A 19,589-nucleotide genomic window follows, 5' to 3' on the forward strand; every position below is an offset into this window, starting at 1 on the left:
GAATGAGCTATGTATATGATCTACACTCTTATTTTTGGGTATACAAGAAGCATTTTCCTTCACCTTCGTCTCAATCACTTGCCCACTTTTTTAATTGCAGTAAAATCTTCAGTTCTAATTAGTATATGCAGCTATTTATTTTTTCTTAAAAAAAGCTATCTATGTATCTTACATCCTTCCAACATAAAATTGAAAAATCTTTTTTTTTCGTACTATTAGTAAAAAAATATTAATAAAACTAGTGAACTAATTCTAGTCATATAAAGGCAGATGTTAGATTTACACATATAGACTTAAGTATGCAAATAGTATTACTCTTAATATTTTTTTTTTAAAAAAAATCTACATGATTAGTTCTTAAAAAGTATATATATATATATATATATATATATATTGTAGAATTAATTATATGCTAGTTGTCAAACTCGTGATACTTGCCCGTAGACTTGCACATGTAAGACTAAGGCAAAGTCTTCTATATAATATCCATATCAGGTATATATGAAAAGTACGCATACATTTTCTTCAAAACGAAAAGTACATGTGTGTATACCACAGGACAACGATTTTTTCTTTTGACAAGCGTGTTATCCATACTTCTTTAGCTGGTGTCCCTAATCATTCGGTAATATAGTTAAGAAGTTCAACATGATTTTGCTTGACAAAAATCAAAGCTTCGGTATAAATTAACCAGCCCAAAAACAACACAAAAAAAAAAAAAAAAACAAAACAAAAACAAAGGGTTAAATAATAATTATGTTAATACGTCCGGACTTTTTTTTGTCTCAGACGGCCCAAAGGCCCAACGTACTATGTAAGCCAGACTTTATCTACACTTCAAACTTTCTATCACAAAGCTGTATCGGGTTCAATCCTAGACCAACCAAATGTATACCCAGGTCCGGCTTAAAAATAGTAAAATTCTGGGATCGAAGCGAGGATCGTGACGATCCAGACCCCCATAGGCCCATACACACTAGTCTAGCTGGGATTTGGCGTCAGGGTGTTGCAGCTTATAGCATGACGAGGTCCGTGCGAATTCACGCCGAGCACAGATGTTAAAATGAAAAGTAATAATAATAGCGATTTTCGAAAGATAACACTAATCATTGGCAATGAGGCGGTCGCTTTATTTCGTAATTTTATCTTGTCTTAACCTATGGTTTCGCACTTTCTCACTTTAGTATTCTATTATTTCAATTGTATCAAGCTAGTACCCTATAGTTTCGCACTTTCTCATTTTAGTACCTTATGATTTCAAGTGTATCAAGTTAGTACCATGTGCTTTTATTTTTATATCAAGCACAAGTTAGTATTCTATGGTTTCAATTTTCTCCTTTTATTATCTATTTCGGGATATATAATTTAACGAAATATTAAATCATAGTGTACAAAAGTGAAAAAGTGCGAAATTATAGGGTACTAATTTGATATATTTTAAATTATAAGATATTAGAGTAAGAAAGTGCAAAATTACAGTTGGATATTTGAAGTTGTTGTCTAAATTAAATAAATCTTTTCAGCTTGGCAACATTGGCATGGCGTCTTCAAAATGCTATCCTAATAATGATGATGAGTACAACCAAAATGGGTACATCAGAAGTCTTCTGAAAGTCAGCAAAAAGAAATAGAAAAAATCCCACATAATCTTTTATTAGTATCGTCTGCGCATGCTATGGCATCAGCAAAACTGAAGGGGCCCGGTTGAGTTCCTCCTAATCATCCATTTCTCCACGCGGCACCATAGTCGCTGCAGCTCTCTTGGGCCTACAATGCACGACCAACGTTTCTCCACGCACCATCCATTCCGTATGATCAGAACGTGAAGCAAGTAATATACGGACTTACGGAGTACGTGGGTACTATTCCGAAAACGATCGATACGAGCAGTGTCTTTTGAAAATCCTTTATAGGTCATTTTTTTTTCGGCATTTATTTTTTAAAAAATTTTGAAGGCGAAAAAGAAGAAAAAAGAAAAAAAGTGGAAGGAGGCGTTTAATGGCGGCACATGGCGACGACAACGATGGCGCCTTGTTCGAAGGGAGCCGACGCATGTCTACGCTATAAGCCCCCTTTCACGTGTTCCACCACCCTCTCGCCCTTTGCACCACCCCACCCCCCTCCTCTTCTCCTCTCCCTTATCGCCTCAGATTTTGAGCCCTAGAGTGCGTCGTTAAAGAGCGGGGGAGGAAACTCGGTGGGAGCTTCGGTGTAAGGATTCGCTTCTCGTGGGGAAGGGGGGAGATGGAAGGGGGTAAAGATGGTGATTCTTCGTCATCGTCGTCATCGGCGGTTGGTGGCGGGGTCGTCGATCGCAAGGAGGCGGCGGCGATGGGTTCTACTACTACTACTTCCTCAAAGTCGTCTTCTTCGTCCTCCGGGTACTTCACCAGTGTCTTCTCCCCGTCATCAATGGTAACTTCTCTTCTCCCTCTTAATCCTGTGTTGTTCGTGCGTGTGGTGGTGGTTAACTTTGATCGGAATCGGATTATAAAGGGATCTGGGAGGATCCATCGAAGGCTTTTATGTATTAGGAATTCGTTTAATCTAATAGGGATCAGTTACGTGGCGAGTTACTCATGTTCTGTTACTTAAATTTATTCTATTGATGGATGCTGTGGCTTTTACGAGTGTAATGGCATTCAATAACATTGGGGAGTTTCTGCTTTTTAATGTCCATTTGAGATCTCGGTTTGCTTTCTCAAATTCTTTGTAGTATTTAATTTTCTGGTTTGTCGTGTTAGGTCGGGGGAAGCGATACTACGCATTCGGACTTGTACTGGACGAAGAACAGCATGAAAACTGACGGTCAAACTGAGAATGCAGAGAACATTATCAAAGGTTCTTCTGTACATGGATTCTTCTTGCTTTAATTATCGCTTTCTTCTTATAGAACGATTTGTTTTCTTCTCTTTTTTTCCCCCCAACAAGCTATATGTTTTTTCCCCTTTTTTTTCTGATCATGCATAATACACTCCCGGTATCTGAAGTTTGTCAGCCGGATTTCGAGACGGAATTTGATCTCAAGCATTTTAAATTTGTTCTTGATATAATTGTTAAGATGGGAAGGTGATAGATATAATCGTCCCCGATCAACTGCTATAGGAGGCTTTGTTTTCGTTGCTTTTATTATTTGCCTAAAGTGTAAGTGTAATTGGTTCTCCAACAAGAAAATTTCAAGTACAAAAATGAATTAAATGGTGCATATATTTGCAGATGGCAAACCTCAGGAGAACCCAAGCAAAAACCCGACCCCACAGAACAAAGATGGGAAACCAATCTATCCGACTGAGCCAATCGAGTCACCATATTTTGGCTCATCAGTGCATTATGGTGGCAGGGATTTTTTTGCCTGCTCTGCACCTAGTAGCACTTCTGTAACCGCGAAAACTGTAAGTTCTAACGGCAATTTCTGACATGACAAAACTATGCTTGGCTGCATAATGTACTGCGACACGCTGTTTTGGTTTTCCTATTTTATGCTTGAGAACGTTAAATTCAGTTGCTAATATTTGCGGTCTTCTTTCTGTATTGAATTATTAGCGTAAAAACAATGAAGATGATGGTTCCGACAACTCAAACTTTGCTACAAGAGGTGATTGGTGGCAAGGTATGGTGTTTCTCAGTTCATGATATTTACAAATTGGAAAGCGCTCAGTTGAAGAATAGCTGTTCAATTTTTCTCCAATTTTTGTTCGATTAGGTTCGCTTTACTACTGAAGAAGATAAGAAAGTCTTATCTAATTGAAAGAAGAAGGTATGTTGCAGTTGTGAGCTCAATTTCATCTCTTTAATTAATATGTTACTCATATTAAAGATATTATTTGTGTGCATCTTTCTCTAGTACATAAGTATCTATTTCTGTCAATCCAGATGTCATGAATGCTAGCTGGTGAACTTAACTCCATTTTTTGTTAAGAATGCTACCATGCACCATGCTTCCAAGTTAATGCACTGGTCATTTTTAGTAGGATAACTTGGTAGCAGAAGTTGATTAACTTGTTTCTGTGCAGAAAGTAGTATCCAGGACAACATTGCCCTTTCTGGTTTCCAATGGCATCACCAGGCTGTTATAGCTTGTCTTAGGAGGATCAAGGAAATAAGAACCAATGTCCTCAAAATCTTTTCCATTTGGAAAATAAAGCTATGAACGTGCTGGATTGCCCATACAATACTTAAGCATCATTCCAAATGTGTTAAACTTGCATTTGTCCTTCCACTATACTTACTCTTGCACACCATGATAAGTAACTATATATATGGATAGAGTCTGCACATGCTTCTTCATTTTAACATTTTTTTTTAAGAAAAAGGTAGCAAGCTACCTGCTTCATTTATTAAGAGTAAATGAACTTAGCATCAGTGATGGAGGCAGTCAGGCCTCCAAAGAAAGAAAAAAAAAAAAAAAAAAAAAAAAAAACCCCAAAAAAAACCAGAAATTGAAACTCAGCGAAGCACCTCCCAAGAGCTCAAAAGTTGATTAATACTCTGAAGCAAGAAAGTCGGATTGTTGACCTTGTCTCGGAAGATTATGTTGTTCCGCTCAATCCAGATTGACTACCAAAGAGTAGATAGAAGTGTAAGTCCTTTGAGGCACTTCTGCTTATGTTGGATATCTAGAAGCTCTGCCCGCATTACTCTGCTGTCCACCGAGGCTTGGATGTTTGGGAGCCCGTCGTTTAGGATACTCTCACCTTAGAATGATTGTTGTTATTTTTCTAAATAATGGCATACTCTCTCTTAGGAGAAAGTATTGTCATTTTTAGTGTTAGCTTTCTTGTAAAGCGGTAGTAATTGTTCTAGTCATTTGTCGTGATGCCATTTTCTTTGGATGCGTAATTGTTCTTTTACATGTACTTGAGAGTGTTTACAACCTGTGCAATTTTTCACTGAAAATTATTTTTTTATTTATAGTGTCTCACATACATTTTCAGGGTTCACAGTTAATAGTTATAATTGGATTATTTGTTATATGGTCAGTAATTAGAATAGCCCTCATTTTAGTCAAGAAGGAATTGGTATGCAAACTTGAACTACTAGCACAATGATAGTAACCCTCCATTAATAAAAGAACTGTGACCTTCCGTTGATAAAAAAAAACTGCGAACTACTTAGGAGATGATGCTATCTCAAGCTTCTAGAGAAAACAGTTGTTTCACAAATTGCTATTAGACTAAGCTCTTGATGGTGGTGATTGTAGACTACTACTCCCATGTTCTCTTCTGACCTCACCAGATATTTGAATATTTTCTACCTTGGATCTTTGCTAGTGGACCAGACGTCTGCCTTTTTCAATTTTTGTGTACTTCAATTTCTTAACAACTGCTTTGTTTTTTTTTCTTCTAGGTAACTATTGACAACTGCATGCAGGAGGTGCTTTGGTAAAGCTGCTTTGCTCTCCGGTCATCCAACCTGCAGCAATAGTTTATTCTTCTTTCATGTTTTAGATATCAACCTAGAGGAACCATCTACCATATATTCTTTCTGTTCTGTTTTAGGATAATGACTTAACATGAACTGTCTCTACTGTATGAAAGCTGTAGACTGCTCTTAGATTGTCTCAAGGTAGTAGGTTGTGTTTGGTCTTTGCCTCCAAATTATTGAAGCGAGGCTGTAAGACCCTTTTATTGTTTGGTATGTTACTTTCATTCCAGCAGACAATTGTGTTGCAACTGAGTATTGGAAAATAAATGTAGATATTTGTTTTGGACTTTGATGATTACAAAAGAATTGCTGATATTATGAAGGTGCTTAGTAGCTTTCTTTTCTTTAGTGGCACATCATGTGACAACATGACGTCGTGCTTGTTTTCGTAACGCATGGTTGTGTTCATTTGCTCAACACAAAAGTTTCAGAAGCAGTTTCCATGGTCACTAAATGGATCAAAACAAAATAGTCATATATGACACATCCATATATAGTAACACGGTAAGGCGCTCTTATTTATTCATACGCTGAAGGATCTACACACGGCATATCATATTCCGTGTCCAGCGGGTTGCCAGCGCTACTTATTCCTCACCTCTCTGCTCTTCAAGGTAAAATATAACCTGCAATGTGGGACAAAGAAGACCAAGTTCAACTCGAGGGAAAAACTATGTTGCAATGAAACCTAATGCTGCCGAGCCAAACGTTTATGATGGAAAGAAAAGTACCCACCTCCGCATTTGTAGCTGACGGAGCTATCGGCGTGGTTGCAGCGCTTGGGTATGGTCATTGCCACCTGCGGCTTGATTCCGGCGCTCTTAGCCGTGTTGGACAGCATGACAGCACAGAGGCAGCGCGGAGACCGCCCGAGCCTGTGCACTACAGCGCAGCAGCTCGGCGAAACAGGTGACCGCAGATCTCACGCCACCGCCAGGCATGGTGCCAGCCTCGGAGCCATTTTATCCGCTAAAACTTTCCCGCATTCTCTGGCTCCCTCGACCCTCCAGACCAGCACGATGATACTCGCAATTACTAACAACGCAAGCAAATAGAGAGACCTCATTGTGACTATCAATGACTTACTCTACACTCGCTCTATGTACCACATGATATGCATAGCTTTATCAGTTATTATGCATGTTAATTTATATACATAAGGTGGTGGGAGGCTAATGAAGCTCCTTGATGAGTGTTGCATCATGACCTGTTTTAGCCTTAATGGAGGAAGCACTGGTCTGACAAAGCTAGCTCGTGCGGCCCATATCCCAGCCTTGTAGCCATTGGACTACTGAAACCTCGCGGAGGCCCAAATGATTTAAAAAAGAAACAATTTTTGCTCGACATGCGCCCAATGTCATCCTTACCTCCTATAGCCCAGAAATTGTTGCACGCTCCTTTGCGCACCACATCGTCCTGTGCAGTAGTTGCACCCCGCTTGTGATGTAGTTCAACCGATTTTTAGTTTATTTCACGCTTTTTCTTTTTTTCGCTTTTTTTTTTTTTGGATAATGATTATGAAAATCGTATGACTCCTTTTTTTTCAAAAAAGATTTTTTTAATGCAAGGGTCATGTGAGTTTTCTGTAATGCTTTCTTAATTAATTCTTTAACTGCTAATGGGCCCAATTTGACTTGAAACCCACACGGCGTGATCTCTATCAAACGGGTCCTACAATTAAAAGGATCGGGCGAGGGCACTATTGAGTATTGACATCTAACCTGATGAACATGCAGTGATGCTTTATAAAATATCGTCATTAATAACTAGCATCTATTATAATCGATGTTTCAAATTTTCGAGATGCTGGTCAGCTTGGAGCAAGAATTAATACCATCATAACTTACCTGCTAATCTGCTGTCCATCCAATCCATTTTTTATGAAATAATTAGACAACAGATGATGGCTGTTAACTATCACTATTACTGCACCCCAAAAAACAAAAAAAGGGAGGGAGAGAGAGAGTATTCGGCCCAAACAATTTGCATAAAACCTTGTTTCAAATTGGTTGAAATTAGTTAAGTCGTGTTGCGAGAGCAGATTTTTCTAACGGTGGGAAGATGAAAATATAACATAAGTGAAGGACGGTGATTAAGTTGCAATAGCGTAATAGGACAGAGGCGTGAGAGCGCCCTTATATTTTGCTCTTTCAAAATAGTGAGGTTCACGGAGGAGGCTTCCTCGCTAGAACTGCCTTCGGACTTCGGAGGCGGCATTAGGACCAACACACTTTGCTTGCCTGAACCAAACCGACAATCCATAAGGTAAGTTGAAGAAAACTCTTTTTAATTGGGTCTTGATGCATTTGGTTAGCTCCTTTTTTTCTTTTCCCCCCTTTTTCCTTGGGTTGCGTCATGAACCCAATAATAGAGGCTAAATAGCAAAATATAATTTATTGAACTAAATTTGGAATTTGATCCCTTTGGTCCTAGTTAAGCTTGGAATTAGATACGCTTGGTCATAGTTAGCGGCGAAGTTCCATTTGCATAAAAATATGTGTACTCTGTCTGTTCTTTAATATTCCCAGTGCGCGGTGTGATGGTAGTCTAATAAGAATACAAAGGTGTTTAGTAGGCCTCATCAAAGCCTATTTATCTTTGGTGGTTAGCCCTCATCATTGCGAGAATATAACTAACATCTTAAATAGGAGGGTCCCCACAAACTTGGTTGATTAAAAGGTAGCAAATTTTTAGCGAGGTCAGAGGCGCAGATTTAACACAACCAACCATTTCAATGGCCTTTTAAAAGTCCTTGCATTGTATCAAGCACAGCTCTGAGATGATCAACAGCAAAGTTATTTTCGGTGGTACCGTCGTGTGTACAGACATTATAAATTTACTTGAATAGGCCTGTTTCTACTCGGTATCCACCCCCCCCCTTCTTCGGTGACTGACACAATATTATGAGCGAGCGGGACGGTGTAGAGGTGATTGCTTGAAGCCAACAAACTCCATTCGAAAGGAGTGCAAAAGTACAGTACAAGCCATGTGCTCCTACAGCTTTGTTCGCTACCTTGTAGGGTCGTGAACAGTAATAATGATGCCGTCGGATTCTTTATAGCTAGCTGTGCAGGCAAATCGCAAATGCGCGCGCTTACTTTATTTTAATCTCCCACTCCTGTAATTGTTGACAATTCCAAGTCTAAATTAATCTGACTGCCGACACGCTGTACTTCGGAGTTAGCCATAGGCCGATAGCAAACAAAGTCCTTAATTAGATGCCATTTTTTCTTGGGGCCAGTTGACATGTTATGTTAGTATATAATTTAAATACTTCAAAACTTTCCATGAATTTATTCAATATTATTATTACTAGGTAATTCCTGGGGTGTGTTTTGGAGCGAGCGAAGGGAGCACCTCCCAATTATTATTATCAATATGATGATAGCGAGTTTTGATCCGAATCCGATTAATTTAAGAAGTTTTTTTTTTTATTTATTTTTTAAAAAATAATTTTAGTTAAAAATAAGAATTAATTAGAATTTAAATTTTAAATTTTAAATATCAATTATGAAATTTTTTTTTGGGTCAATTTCATTTGTGCCCCTCTAAACTTCAAAAATATCATACATGCTCCTATAAATTTGATTCTATCACAATTACCCCTATAAATACTTATTATGTTTCAAATATACCCTTACCTTTACTATTCATCTCTTTATAGAATGATAAAATATTTAGATTATCATAAATATAGTCAAAATGTCCATTTTGCCCTTAACTTCTTTAAATTTATAAATAACCTAGATTTTGAATAAATTGTTTAACCTTAATTTAAGGAGTCAATTAATACTTTAAACAATTTTTTGCTAAATTTTTTTCAATTGATTTTTTTATTTTTTAGCTTAACTTGTCAGGATTATATATATTTTTTTAATTGACAAAAAACTTATCTCTAAATGATAAATTTAAAAGAGTGTTTATAAAAATATAAATGATTTTATAGTCAATTAAATATTTTAAGATAGTAATGACAATAAGGGCAAAGTTGGAATTTTGTTTGTTGTTTATTCAAAATTGATAATAAATTAGTGTAAAGATTATTTTTGAAAGTTTCTCCCTTTTAAAAGATTATTTATGATATTTCAATTTTTATAGGGGCATTCATGATATTAGACTTATTTGGAAGGATAGTGATGAAATTTTCTTTTTTCTTTTTTCTTTTTTTTTTTTTTTTTGTCAATGGAAGAAGGTTAATAGCGGTTGTTACTTATTACAGCACGGCAGCGGCGAGACAAGGGGAATCACGAGGGCGGTAGACCGCCAATGGAAGCGGGCCGAGACCTGCTGGCGTGACGTTGCCGGCGGGCCCTACAGTAAATGACCTCATCGTCTGCGTGGGCCCCATTTATTAATTAATTAATTAAAGTAATAACGTAAAGACTTCTCTCTCTCTCTCTCGCTGAGTCTGCACTCTACACTCTACAGTCTACACTGCCCCTCCGTCTCCCTCCTGTCTTTTCGAGGCCTTTTGTGCTTTTGTCCCTCTCTCGTCACCGCAGCGCCAACAAAAACAGCAGAAACGCGAAGAGAAACAGGCACCCCCAAAAAGCTAAATCCCAACCCATTTATTTCCACACCTCCCCCCCCAACCCCATTCTCTCTTCCTTCACTCCACACTCCACACTCCACACTCCACTTCTGCTCCACTCTACTGCAACCTCATTCCCCACTCTGCTCGTGATAAGCTCAGGATCTCAAGCCTAGTTTTTCTTCTATTTTTTTTTTTTTTATTTTTCCCCAATTTTGAGGAGGGGAAAAGAGGGAATAGCTACTATTTATTCAGAGAAGTTGGGAAACCCCAGATCGGGGCGACGCGGCGGAGCGGATCGTTCTCTCTCTCTCCCGTTTTATCTGCTTACTTCTCGGTTCGTACGGTAGGCCGGCTTCGTTCCCTAATCCCTACCCGTCTGTTTATTCGATTTTTATAGTTGATATCGGTAGGGCTTGCTGTTAGATCACGTTTTCTTCTTCTTCTTCTTCTCTTTGAGTTCCTGATTATTTCGGTGCGCCGCTTTTTTAATCATTAAATTTCGTCACATCCACACCGAATTCCTGTAGATGAAGGAGTAGTAGTCTTGGAGTAGCTTAGGGATTTTGGCTGTTGGATTCTTTAGTTTATTGGCGTGGATTGTGCGGTGAGGATGGTTGTGCGAGTTAAAGAGGAGCGGTTCGTGAGAATCAAAACGCAGTAATTAGTAATTGCAATGAATGAGTTTGTATTCCTCTAGATGTTAATTAACCATCTGCTGCAAATAGCAAAACTCAGGACCATTTGATGTTCTCTCAGACTTTGTCAGTTGTGAAACTGGTGCTTTAGAATGTAAGTTAGCTTGAGAAGAAGATTCAGTTAGTGCTAAAAACTTTTATCGAGTTAAAGCCCCTCAAGTGTTAAAATGATTTTGGTCTGTAGTTCTAGAGTCGGCAATACCTTGAATTGCCCATCTAATATAAGTTGCATCGAAAAAATATCTATGACAATCTCCGTATTTGTTGTATTCTGTTATCTTGTTTTACAACCTTATAAATATGGAGTGGCATATTGGAAGTTATTATATCTAATATCTTATTTGCAGTTGCTTATATCAGAGGAGCATATGCAGACCTCAATGTCTCGTCATTTCAGATGATATTGGATTATTACAATTATTAATTTTTACAAAGCGTATATCAAGGACGTTGTTGAGATGAAATAACTTGGATTGCCATGCTAAATTGCAAAATGCTGCCTGAAATGCAAGTAGACAAAGCAGCGCATGAAGACGGTTCAGTAATGGCTGACAATGGGCAGGCCAAAAGGAATTCTCTACGGCATCAGTTGAGAAAGGAAAAGGTCTTAACTCCTACTAAAAGCATGAACATGAAATATGAAGACAAATTCGCAGTAGTAAAATCGAGAAAGATCACTGAAGAAGAAGTTTCAGTAAAGTATGCTGCAAAAAGGATCTCAGTCCCGTCTATGCCCTTGAGAAGTTCAAAACCATGGCCTGGGAGGAAGGCGACTGATATTGATGAGTTAGTCAAACATGGAGTAAACGTTCCATCATATCTCCGGAGAAAGGAGACGGAGGACGGCATTCAAGAGAGAGCATTGAGTTTTGGAGTTATGGACTGGGGCCTTCTCGAGAGATGGACGTACCACAAGAAACATGTGACAAATGGCAGTAATAGGGTTACTCCATGTAGCGGTAGCGAGTGCAATGCGCCCCCTAAGGGAAAGCAATCAATGATCAAGACTGCCCTTCAACATTCTTCTGCTACAAGTGGGCAAACTTATTTCTTGCATAAATACTCAGAAAATGCCACATTTTCTCGGGATCCACGGCCTTCATCGTCAAATGTTTTTGCTGTAAATGACAAGCATCTTGATTCAGATTATGAATTAGGTGCTGATGGTTTTAGGTTTCACAATGTGCCTCTATCTTTAGATTCTTGCACTTCATCGTCTGATAAGATGACGGGTGCTAAAGATGATAGAACTGAGAGAGCGACAAGAGATGGAGAGTGGCGAGAGATGGATAGCTTCCCCCACTGGAACAATGTAAAGGATCATCTTCAACAGAGGCTTGTGAGCTCTGTGGCTTGTAATGATGGGACGGAATTAGAAAAAATTCAAGACAGTTTCTCCGAAAAACTTTTAGGAAATATCCAAAGGAGCTATCAATGTTCTCACGTTCCAAAATCCTGTCCACTCCCTTGTACTGTTTTGGCGGAAGAACCTGATGCAGTTAGCACTCTTCTGAGTGAGGGCACTTCAAGAAACACTGAAGAACAAGATAACGATGGAAAGAGAAACCTAGTTGTTGCTAGTGCACTTGATAAATTAGGTCAGTGTGATGTAAAATCGACAGCTGCTGTCGAAAAGAAATCACCAAATCATCTTGCAGTTGGTGGACAAAATCAAATGAGCCGCAGTTCTAGTTTTAAGGACCATTCATCTCTTCAACAGTTTGAGTCGGTTACTCGTGCAGATAAATGTGCCGGAGATAGAGCAGCTTCAAACAGCAGGGGGAGGCGTAGCCCCCTGAGAAGGATGCTAGATCCATTACTGAAGCCTAAAGACCATATCTATTTTTCCCCTCCAGCCGATTCTGCAAAAAATCAGCATTTTCTTAAGTCAAGCAACTCCAATCATCCTCTGAATGTAACCAGCAATGCTCCTAACAACAGTGAGTTACACCTTCAGCGCAAGAAAGAAGCTGCATCAACAAGGCAAGCACTTCTGCAGCTGGCTTGGAAGAATGGTATGCCTTTGTTTATGTTCTCATCTGGCGGCTGTGATATTCTTGCCGCTACTGTGAGAAAGAAAAGCTTATCTGACAAGGATGGTGTTGAATGTGTATATACAATATTTACTGTTGAAGAATGCAAAAGGAGAAGTGCTGCATGGGTTAGATCAGGAAACAAAAGTAAGAAGCAACAGTTGATCTCCACCATTGTTGGTGAGATACAGGTTTCGTGCACCCAGTCAATGTGCTATGACTTGAAAACTTGTCATGCTATGAAGCAGTTTGTTTTGGTTGGTCTTCAACTAACACCCACATCTGATGGGCCTGCTGATTCCCGATTTAATACAGAACTTGCAGCCATTGTTAGCACGGTTTCACAATTGCCAGAAACTTCTAATGCAGATTCAATGCCGAAAAGTTCAGCTACAAATTTATGCTCTTGGTGCCGGCTAAGAAGCTTGCAAACTGAGCAGAGCAGCAGTGTCTTAGTAGTACTTCCAAGTGGCATCCATGGCTTGCCAATTTCTGGAGAACCATCACCTTTGATCGAGAGATGGAAATCAGGGGGAGCATGCGATTGTGGCGGTTGGGATGAGGGTTGCATGCTAACTGTACTTACTGATAGCTCTCAGGAGTGCAGGAGCTCTGGTTCTGCCGCAATTTGTCGTAATGCGGATGGCACTAAGCAATTCGAGTTGTTCACTCAGGTTGCTTTTATATTTATCATTCCTTCTAGGCTTCTACTTGATTACCCGTTATTAATTGTACTTCAAAACTGATAATTCCTACTTAATCTTTCAGGATAGATATCGAAAAGAGGGTCATGCTTTCAACATGGTTTCTTTTAAGGAAGGACTGTATACCGTTGAGTTTAAGGCATCCATCTCTCTTCATCAGGCTTTTGCCATTTCTATATCAATGCTTCACGGCAGGAACCATACCAAACAAATAGAAGTTCAATGCGTACAGGAGCGTGTGTTTGCATGCCATGAATAGAGAAGTCCTGCAAGAAATCAAGACAATGTATCCAACCATCCGCCTCTTTCTCCTGCTGGGCGAGCTTAATGACCTTACCATTATATTATTAAGAGGTATGGACTTCAAATTGCATCTCATGTACCATACACTCTATATCTATAGTCAGAGATGGACTGCATGGAAGTAGCTTATCCTTTTTGAGAAATGCTTTTGTTACCAAGACATGGCTTACCCTATTAAGCCTCATTATATTGTCCTTTTTAACATTACAAGCGGATCTGTTTGAAAAAAAAACCATGTACCTACCTGTATAGAGATTATCTGTATCATATGGCGCAGTGTATTGTAGGCAATTTCTCTATTGAAACGCATGGCAGATGGCTGTATTAAACTCTCCAGATAGAGAATTCTCGGTAGGTGGTTTGACTGAAGCATTTGTATAATTTGGTTGGTCCAGGGCGACAAGAGGCGACGAGACATATGTGAATACAAACAACACGCCAATTTAATCACATTACCTAACAGCGAGGCATCAGGTGTCAGCTAACAGACGCAAAAGCAATTATTACAACTAAAATAACCTCATCAGATGGATTCGAGTCGCCTCTATATACAAATTAATTGTTCATTTGGGATGCTGTTGCGGATCATTTTGGTGAAAATTAACAGAAAATGCGAGCATTTCAAGCAGTCAAAAACTGAGCTTTATTTGAGTGGCTGGACAAGTTTAGGAGTTGTGGAAGAGAGCATCAGTGAGCTCAAGAGAGCTAAATGTTACTCCAGTGCCCGGAGACCAAGCTATTCTAATTACAGCCACCATCAAAATTTTGTAAGCTGCAATATTTACAATCTGACTGTTGAAGTCGCTTTACTGACGAAGAATCGTCATGATTGTCCTTCTTCCTCTGACGTCGAATCCTGCTCATCTGAATCTATCGCAGCAACCTTGGACGGTCCAATCCTTCCGTTTGTTTGAACCCTACCTGGCAGTGGGGTTCCAGGATTCTTCACTTTTACGTCGTTGCTCTGCCCTGATTCTTGACTACCTCCTTCCCTGAGGTCGCTCGGCGGCAAGAAGCAGTCGATGGAGAGTCCCCATATATTAAAATCCACCTCTTCGATCGTCCATGTCTCTTCCATGCGTGTTCTCGTATTACCATCGTTGTTATCCCCAAACCGGAAAAGCGAGACATTAGAGCGCCCGGCATGAGCAATATTGATGCCGTCAACGGGGCGGTAGTCTTCGACGTGGGACTCCATGGTGGTCTCCCAGTAAACATTGCCGTGGTTGGACTTGATCTGGAGGAGGTGGGAGTCTTCGAGCTGGACGAGGAGGCCTGTGCGCTGGCTGAAGTAGCCCCACACACTGTGCCTGATGATCTCCACGCTACTGCTGTTCCGCGCACGCAGGGTGGCAGCTTCCGCGTCCAGCTTCAGCACGAAGCAGTCCTCGCCGTTGACAGCCTTCTCGCCAATGCACGACGAGTTTGAGAAAAGATTTGCCGTCAACATCGGATCGAGGCCCTGTCGGATCGAAGTGACACAAGGTGGTGTTAGCTAGCTTGCTACGAATCAAAAGGAGGTCAAGGTGATCGATCCCGACTGACATTGCAGTTTGCAATCTGAGCAACAGGGCTTACGTTTTGTCGTTGTTTCGACGGTGGTGACGCTACAAAAGATAGCACCGTAATTAATGCATCGTCTCCTAGGTTTAGTGAAGCGTTAGCGTGTTACCCGAAAATTGGAAAAGAAAAAATAAAATATCCCAGGAATCAAACAGTAAATTCACCGACACTCCGGATGACTACTGGAATAATTACGCAATTGCACGTAACCATTGCGATGATTGCCGGAGTAGGTAATAGTAAGAAAACTGAAGTCACAATGATTAGAAAAGTTCCGCATTTAGAGGAAATGAGAGGTAGCGCCATTTCAAGGATTAGCTGGAATTGACAGTAGTACATGTACATTTGAAGTTATTGCAGAATAATTAAGATTTGAGAAGAACAACTATCCTTGTTATGCATCGTCAATTTGTTAGTGGGTTGGCAAATGAATAAATGAAAGCCAATTTAAGTAAACTCTTGTTATTCGTCCTTTGAACAGCCATTGCCTCGGCCCCCCACGGACACGGAGGAGGTAAAAATAGAAAAAAAATTGGAGTGTCAATGCAATAATCGCGCTGAGTAGGTGGGGATGGGCGACGCCCACCAAACCATGTGCTTTGTCTAATCTTTGCTACGTGCTTGCACGTCTCGTTGGGGAGTCCCATTCACACATGTACGTACGCAGACTAAAAATAATTGGAGTAATTTCTATGTTTTAATTAGATTTTATTTCCACAAGCGAGTGATTATTTGACCTACGGGCCAGTTAATCCTTTTCACGCGTTCGACCCGGCCTGCCTTAAACCTAACTAAAGAACTAAATTAAGACAAAGAGCAACACTAAATTTTCAATCCAAATGAGTTGTAATTCTCCAAGGGCCAACTTCCTTTTTGGTATTGAACTTGGCATTTCTCTAAATTAAACAAACAGTCTACGAAAAAGTAATTCGGGTCAGATGAAATAATTGGCCCGCATAGAATTAATAAAGGAAAAAGAAGAAATTAGTGTCGTGGTTGGCACCTCTCCACCACTAAGAAATTAAGGTGGATTTAATTAATAAGAGGTTCTCAAGTGTTTGAATAGTTTTTTTTTTTTTTTTTGAGAGAGATAGGTAGCACGCTATTCGCTTTATTTATTTTATTTATAAATAAATTTAGCTGAAAATGCGAATCAATTAGGATTCCAACTTGGGACCTTGAATACCAACCATCAAACCTTTTGCCACTTGCTCTAGGAACGATCGGTTTGATGAAAGAAATCATGTATTTGAATAATAATATTGGTGAATATCCTCAATTAGTATGAACAAGAGAAATGCCAAGTTTACCATAAAAAAAAAAAAAAAGAAGTACTAGCTAAAGTCGGATAAATGGTCGTAAAGAAAAAGAAATAAATAAAATTTTTGAAACAGAAGATAGACAGCTAGCATTAATTAAATTAATTAATTAATTAAATTAATGCGGCGCATGCACCTGAAGAGAACGGCGGAGCGGGCGCGGGGGGCCTCTGGAGGCGTGCGATTGGTGCCACGGCGTTTGGCGCCACGCGACCCTGCCGTCGCTGCCGGCGCTGATCTTGCAGCCGGACACGACCAGCTCCAGGCACCACAGGTCCGGGTTCTTCTGCCACAGCACGAACCCTCCCATCTCCCCCGCGCGACCCCCTCCCTTACTATTAATAATGCTCCCCTTCTTGCCGCTGCTCCCGTTCATGACGCCGCTGTCGTTCCCGTTGAGCTCCGATGCCGTCATCCTCACCTTCCCCATCGCGTACATGCTGCTCACCGCGCTCAGCGCCCCCTCCCCTCCCGACGCCGCTATGTACTGCTGCACGATGTACTTCGCCATCGAACTCTCCTGCATATATACACAGATATACNCTTGCCGCTGCTCCCGTTCATGACGCCGCTGTCGTTCCCGTTGAGCTCCGATGCCGTCATCCTCACCTTCCCCATCGCGTACATGCTGCTCACCGCGCTCAGCGCCCCCTCCCCTCCCGACGCCGCTATGTACTGCTGCACGATGTACTTCGCCATCGAACTCTCCTGCATATATACACAGATATACGTAACAAATTGATCAGTTTGTCACTCTTGAATCGTTTTTTTTTTTTTTTTTTTTTTTTTTTTTTTTTTTTTTTTTTTTTTTTTTTTTTTTTTTTTTTTTTTTTTTTTTTTTTTTTTTTTTTTTTTTTTTTTTTTTTTTTTTTTTTTTTTTTTTTTTTTTTTTTTTTTTTTTTTTTTTTTTTTTTTTTTTTTTTTTTTTTTTTTTTTTTTTTTTTTTTTTTTTTTTTTTTTTTTTTTTTTTTTTTTTTTTTTTTTTTTTTTTTTTTTTTTTTTTTTTTTTTTTTTTTTTTTTTTTTTTTTTTTTTTTTTTTTTTTTTTTTTTTTTTTTTTTTTTTTTTTTTTTTTTTTTTTTTTTTTTTTTTTTTTTTTTTTTTTTTTTTTTTTTTTTTTTTTTTTTTTTTTTTTTTTTTTTTTTTTTTTTTTTTTTTTTTTTTTTTTTTTTTTTTTTTTTTTTTTTTTTTTTTTTTTTTTTTCTTTTTTTGGCTTTTCCTCCCCAATATCGGATCGAGTTTTGGAAGCGTACGGCAAAAAAATGAATATATATATGCACGTACGATGGGGTCTTGTTGGAAGTGGTGGGTGATGAGAAGGGGGGCGGAGTGGTTGGGTTGGACGACGGGGAGGGGGATGAGGGGGGCGCCGATGACGCCGAGCATGAGCTGGAGCTCTCCGCGGCTGGCGAGGGACGTCGAGTGGGGCTCGGGGGATGCGGCAGCGGAGGCGAAGGCGGAGGCGGAGGCGGAGGCGGAGGCTGAGTGGGGTCGCATCCAGGCCTTGACGTTGGTGCAGCCCAAGTGCTTGCTGCCTCCCGATCGGGAGCTGCTGCCGGCGGACGCGAACATCTCCTCCGGAATGGGCACCTCCAGCACCGTGTCCAGCGCATCTTCTCTCTCCAGATTCGGGCACAGCTTCCTCATCGAAACGAGGAGCTGCCACCCACCCACCCTAGCTAGCTGTATCTTCTTCTTCTTCTTCTTCTTCTTCTTCTATTCTTTAATTTCTTTTGTTGTTGCCTTGATAATTAAGTTGCCTTGTTTGTAGTGGTGGACTCCATGCACTATGATCGGAAGAGAAAGAGAAAGGGATAGAGAGAGAGAAAGAGAGAGAGAGAGAATGAAGGGGGCATGCAATTAATCAGAATGCAGCTGGCGCACAGTTAGAATTTGAGGCGGATCATCAGTCATTCTCTTTAGTCGTCGTGGCCGCACGCACGCACGCACGCTCTCCTTCCCTCCCTCTTTCTCTCTTTTCTTTTCTTTTTTCTCTTTTTATTTATTTATTTATTTATTTTCCTTCCGTCAATTTTTCAAAACCTCCTCCCCCCCAAAACCAAAAAAAAAAAAAGAAAAAGAGAGAAAGCCTTATGTTGAATGTAAATTATTCAAAATTTTAGTTTCTTTAAAAAAAAAATTAAAAAAAAGAGAGAAATGATCGATTGTTATAACTATACAACTAAAACAGTATTTGTTTCCGGTTCTGGTGTATGAAATCAAATCATCGGGTGCGTGCAACAGTTTCTGCCAATCTCTCGGAGAGAGGAATCTTTGAAAATTTATATATATATATATATATATATATATATATATCTTTAGCTTTTGATTTGGATGCGAGAACGACGGCTAGCTGCTGTTTTTCTAATATCGGATATTGGGACCGGTCGCTCTTTTCTCCCATCTTGACATTTCGGGGGAATGGGGGCGGGGTGGTTGCGCCTTGCAGCTTGCAGCTTGCAGCTTGCCTGGTGTGAAAATAGCCCCACGTCGGTTGGTGAAGCAACGAGGACCGTCCGATCGGAGATGAGGGACGAGTGTGGCTCATCAAACCGATCACTTTCGATCTTACCACCGGGTCGGACAGCTCAGCTTGTCGGTGTTTTTCGGGTTAATGCATGGGAGAAAGAACTGCGGGTGTGGGTGTGGGGAGGGGTGGGTGGAGACTAGAGAGATTTACGTGCCATCCGGGTTGCTGATGCTCGCCATGTACAACAAACAAACTGCACCAAGGAACGGCGCACGTCTGCGATCGACACGCGCCCTTTCCGATCTTAATTAAGATTTTCTTCCTTCCAGTACTGCTACTGTTCCTAGAATATTTGTTTTTACATATTGTTGGTGCACTCACATTTAATTACTATATATATGTATATTTCTAAGACTTTAAATATTATGATAGATTTGTAAATATATATATATTAATAATTTATCAAAGATTCTAGCAAATGGAGGACTCAAAACATTGGGTTTTTTTTTTAAAAAAAAATATAACCCCTTCTTCGAGAGGTGGCG

The 19,589-nt window shown here is 39.8% G+C and overlaps 3 protein-coding genes and 1 long non-coding RNA gene across 6 annotated transcripts; 3 read left to right on the forward strand and 1 right to left on the reverse strand.

The window, feature by feature from the left end:
- On the forward strand, positions 1,908-5,722 carry LOC109724520 (suppressor protein SRP40-like). The gene is made up of 6 exons (XM_020253379.1): positions 1,908-2,415; positions 2,745-2,841; positions 3,217-3,392; positions 3,544-3,610; positions 3,704-3,757; positions 5,347-5,722. The coding sequence occupies exons 1-5, from the start codon at positions 2,245-2,247 to the stop codon at positions 3,718-3,720; spliced, it is 528 nt and encodes a 175-aa protein (XP_020108968.1). The 5' UTR covers positions 1,908-2,244; the 3' UTR covers positions 3,721-3,757; positions 5,347-5,722.
- LOC109724022 lies at positions 9,870-13,992 on the forward strand. 3 transcript variants are annotated; one of them, XM_020252621.1, is made up of 3 exons: positions 9,870-10,301; positions 11,001-13,360; positions 13,455-13,992. In XM_020252621.1, exons 2-3 carry the CDS (start codon positions 11,132-11,134, stop codon positions 13,647-13,649), a joined length of 2,424 nt encoding a protein of 807 aa, XP_020108210.1. In that variant the 5' UTR covers positions 9,870-10,301; positions 11,001-11,131; the 3' UTR covers positions 13,650-13,992. The 3 variants fall into 3 exon arrangements, with proteins under 3 accessions (XP_020108210.1, XP_020108213.1, XP_020108212.1); XM_020252624.1 differs by having other exon boundaries at positions 11,014-13,360; XM_020252623.1 differs by having other exon boundaries at positions 9,870-10,292.
- LOC109724023 lies at positions 14,313-18,349 on the reverse strand. The gene is made up of 3 exons (XM_020252625.1): positions 17,859-18,349; positions 16,712-17,095; positions 14,313-15,155 (listed from the first exon to the last, which is right to left on the reverse strand). Exons 1-3 carry the CDS (start codon positions 18,219-18,221, stop codon positions 14,517-14,519), a joined length of 1,386 nt encoding a protein of 461 aa, XP_020108214.1. The 5' UTR covers positions 18,222-18,349; the 3' UTR covers positions 14,313-14,516.
- LOC109724024 lies at positions 18,113-18,781 on the forward strand. Its single transcript, XR_002219804.1, has 2 exons — positions 18,113-18,259; positions 18,346-18,781. It is a non-coding gene; the product is annotated as an uncharacterized LOC109724024 (long non-coding RNA).

The sequence above is a fragment of the Ananas comosus genome, linkage group 18, assembly GCF_001540865.1.
Source record: "Ananas comosus cultivar F153 linkage group 18, ASM154086v1, whole genome shotgun sequence".
NCBI lineage: Eukaryota > Viridiplantae > Streptophyta > Magnoliopsida > Poales > Bromeliaceae > Ananas > Ananas comosus.

What these genes read in the sequence shown, in the direction of transcription:
- LOC109724520 (XM_020253379.1), top strand. Translation starts at nt 2,245, where the DNA reads ATGGAAGGGGGTAAAGATGGTGATTCTTCGTCATCGTCGTCATCGGCG. An exon ending in TGCAGAGAACATTATCAAAG is followed by an intron (nt 2,842 to 3,216) that starts GTTCTTCTGTAC and finishes ATATATTTGCAG; the next exon opens with ATGGCAAACCTCAGGAGAAC. An exon ending in CTTCTGTAACCGCGAAAACT is followed by an intron (nt 3,393 to 3,543) that starts GTAAGTTCTAAC and finishes TTGAATTATTAG; the next exon opens with CGTAAAAACAATGAAGATGA.
- LOC109724022 (XM_020252621.1), top strand. Translation starts at nt 11,132, where the DNA reads ATGCTAAATTGCAAAATGCTGCCTGAAATGCAAGTAGACAAAGCAGCG. An exon ending in AATTCGAGTTGTTCACTCAG is followed by an intron (nt 13,361 to 13,454) that starts GTTGCTTTTATA and finishes TTAATCTTTCAG; the next exon opens with GATAGATATCGAAAAGAGGG.
- LOC109724023 (XM_020252625.1), bottom strand. Translation starts at nt 18,221, where the DNA reads ATGAGGAAGCTGTGCCCGAATCTGGAGAGAGAAGATGCGCTGGACACG. An exon ending in ACTTCCAACAAGACCCCATC is followed by an intron (nt 17,096 to 17,858) that starts GTACGTGCATAT and finishes GTATATATGCAG; the next exon opens with GAGAGTTCGATGGCGAAGTA. An exon ending in CGCTCCGCCGTTCTCTTCAG is followed by an intron (nt 15,156 to 16,711) that starts GTGCATGCGCCG and finishes TCGATCCGACAG; the next exon opens with GGCCTCGATCCGATGTTGAC.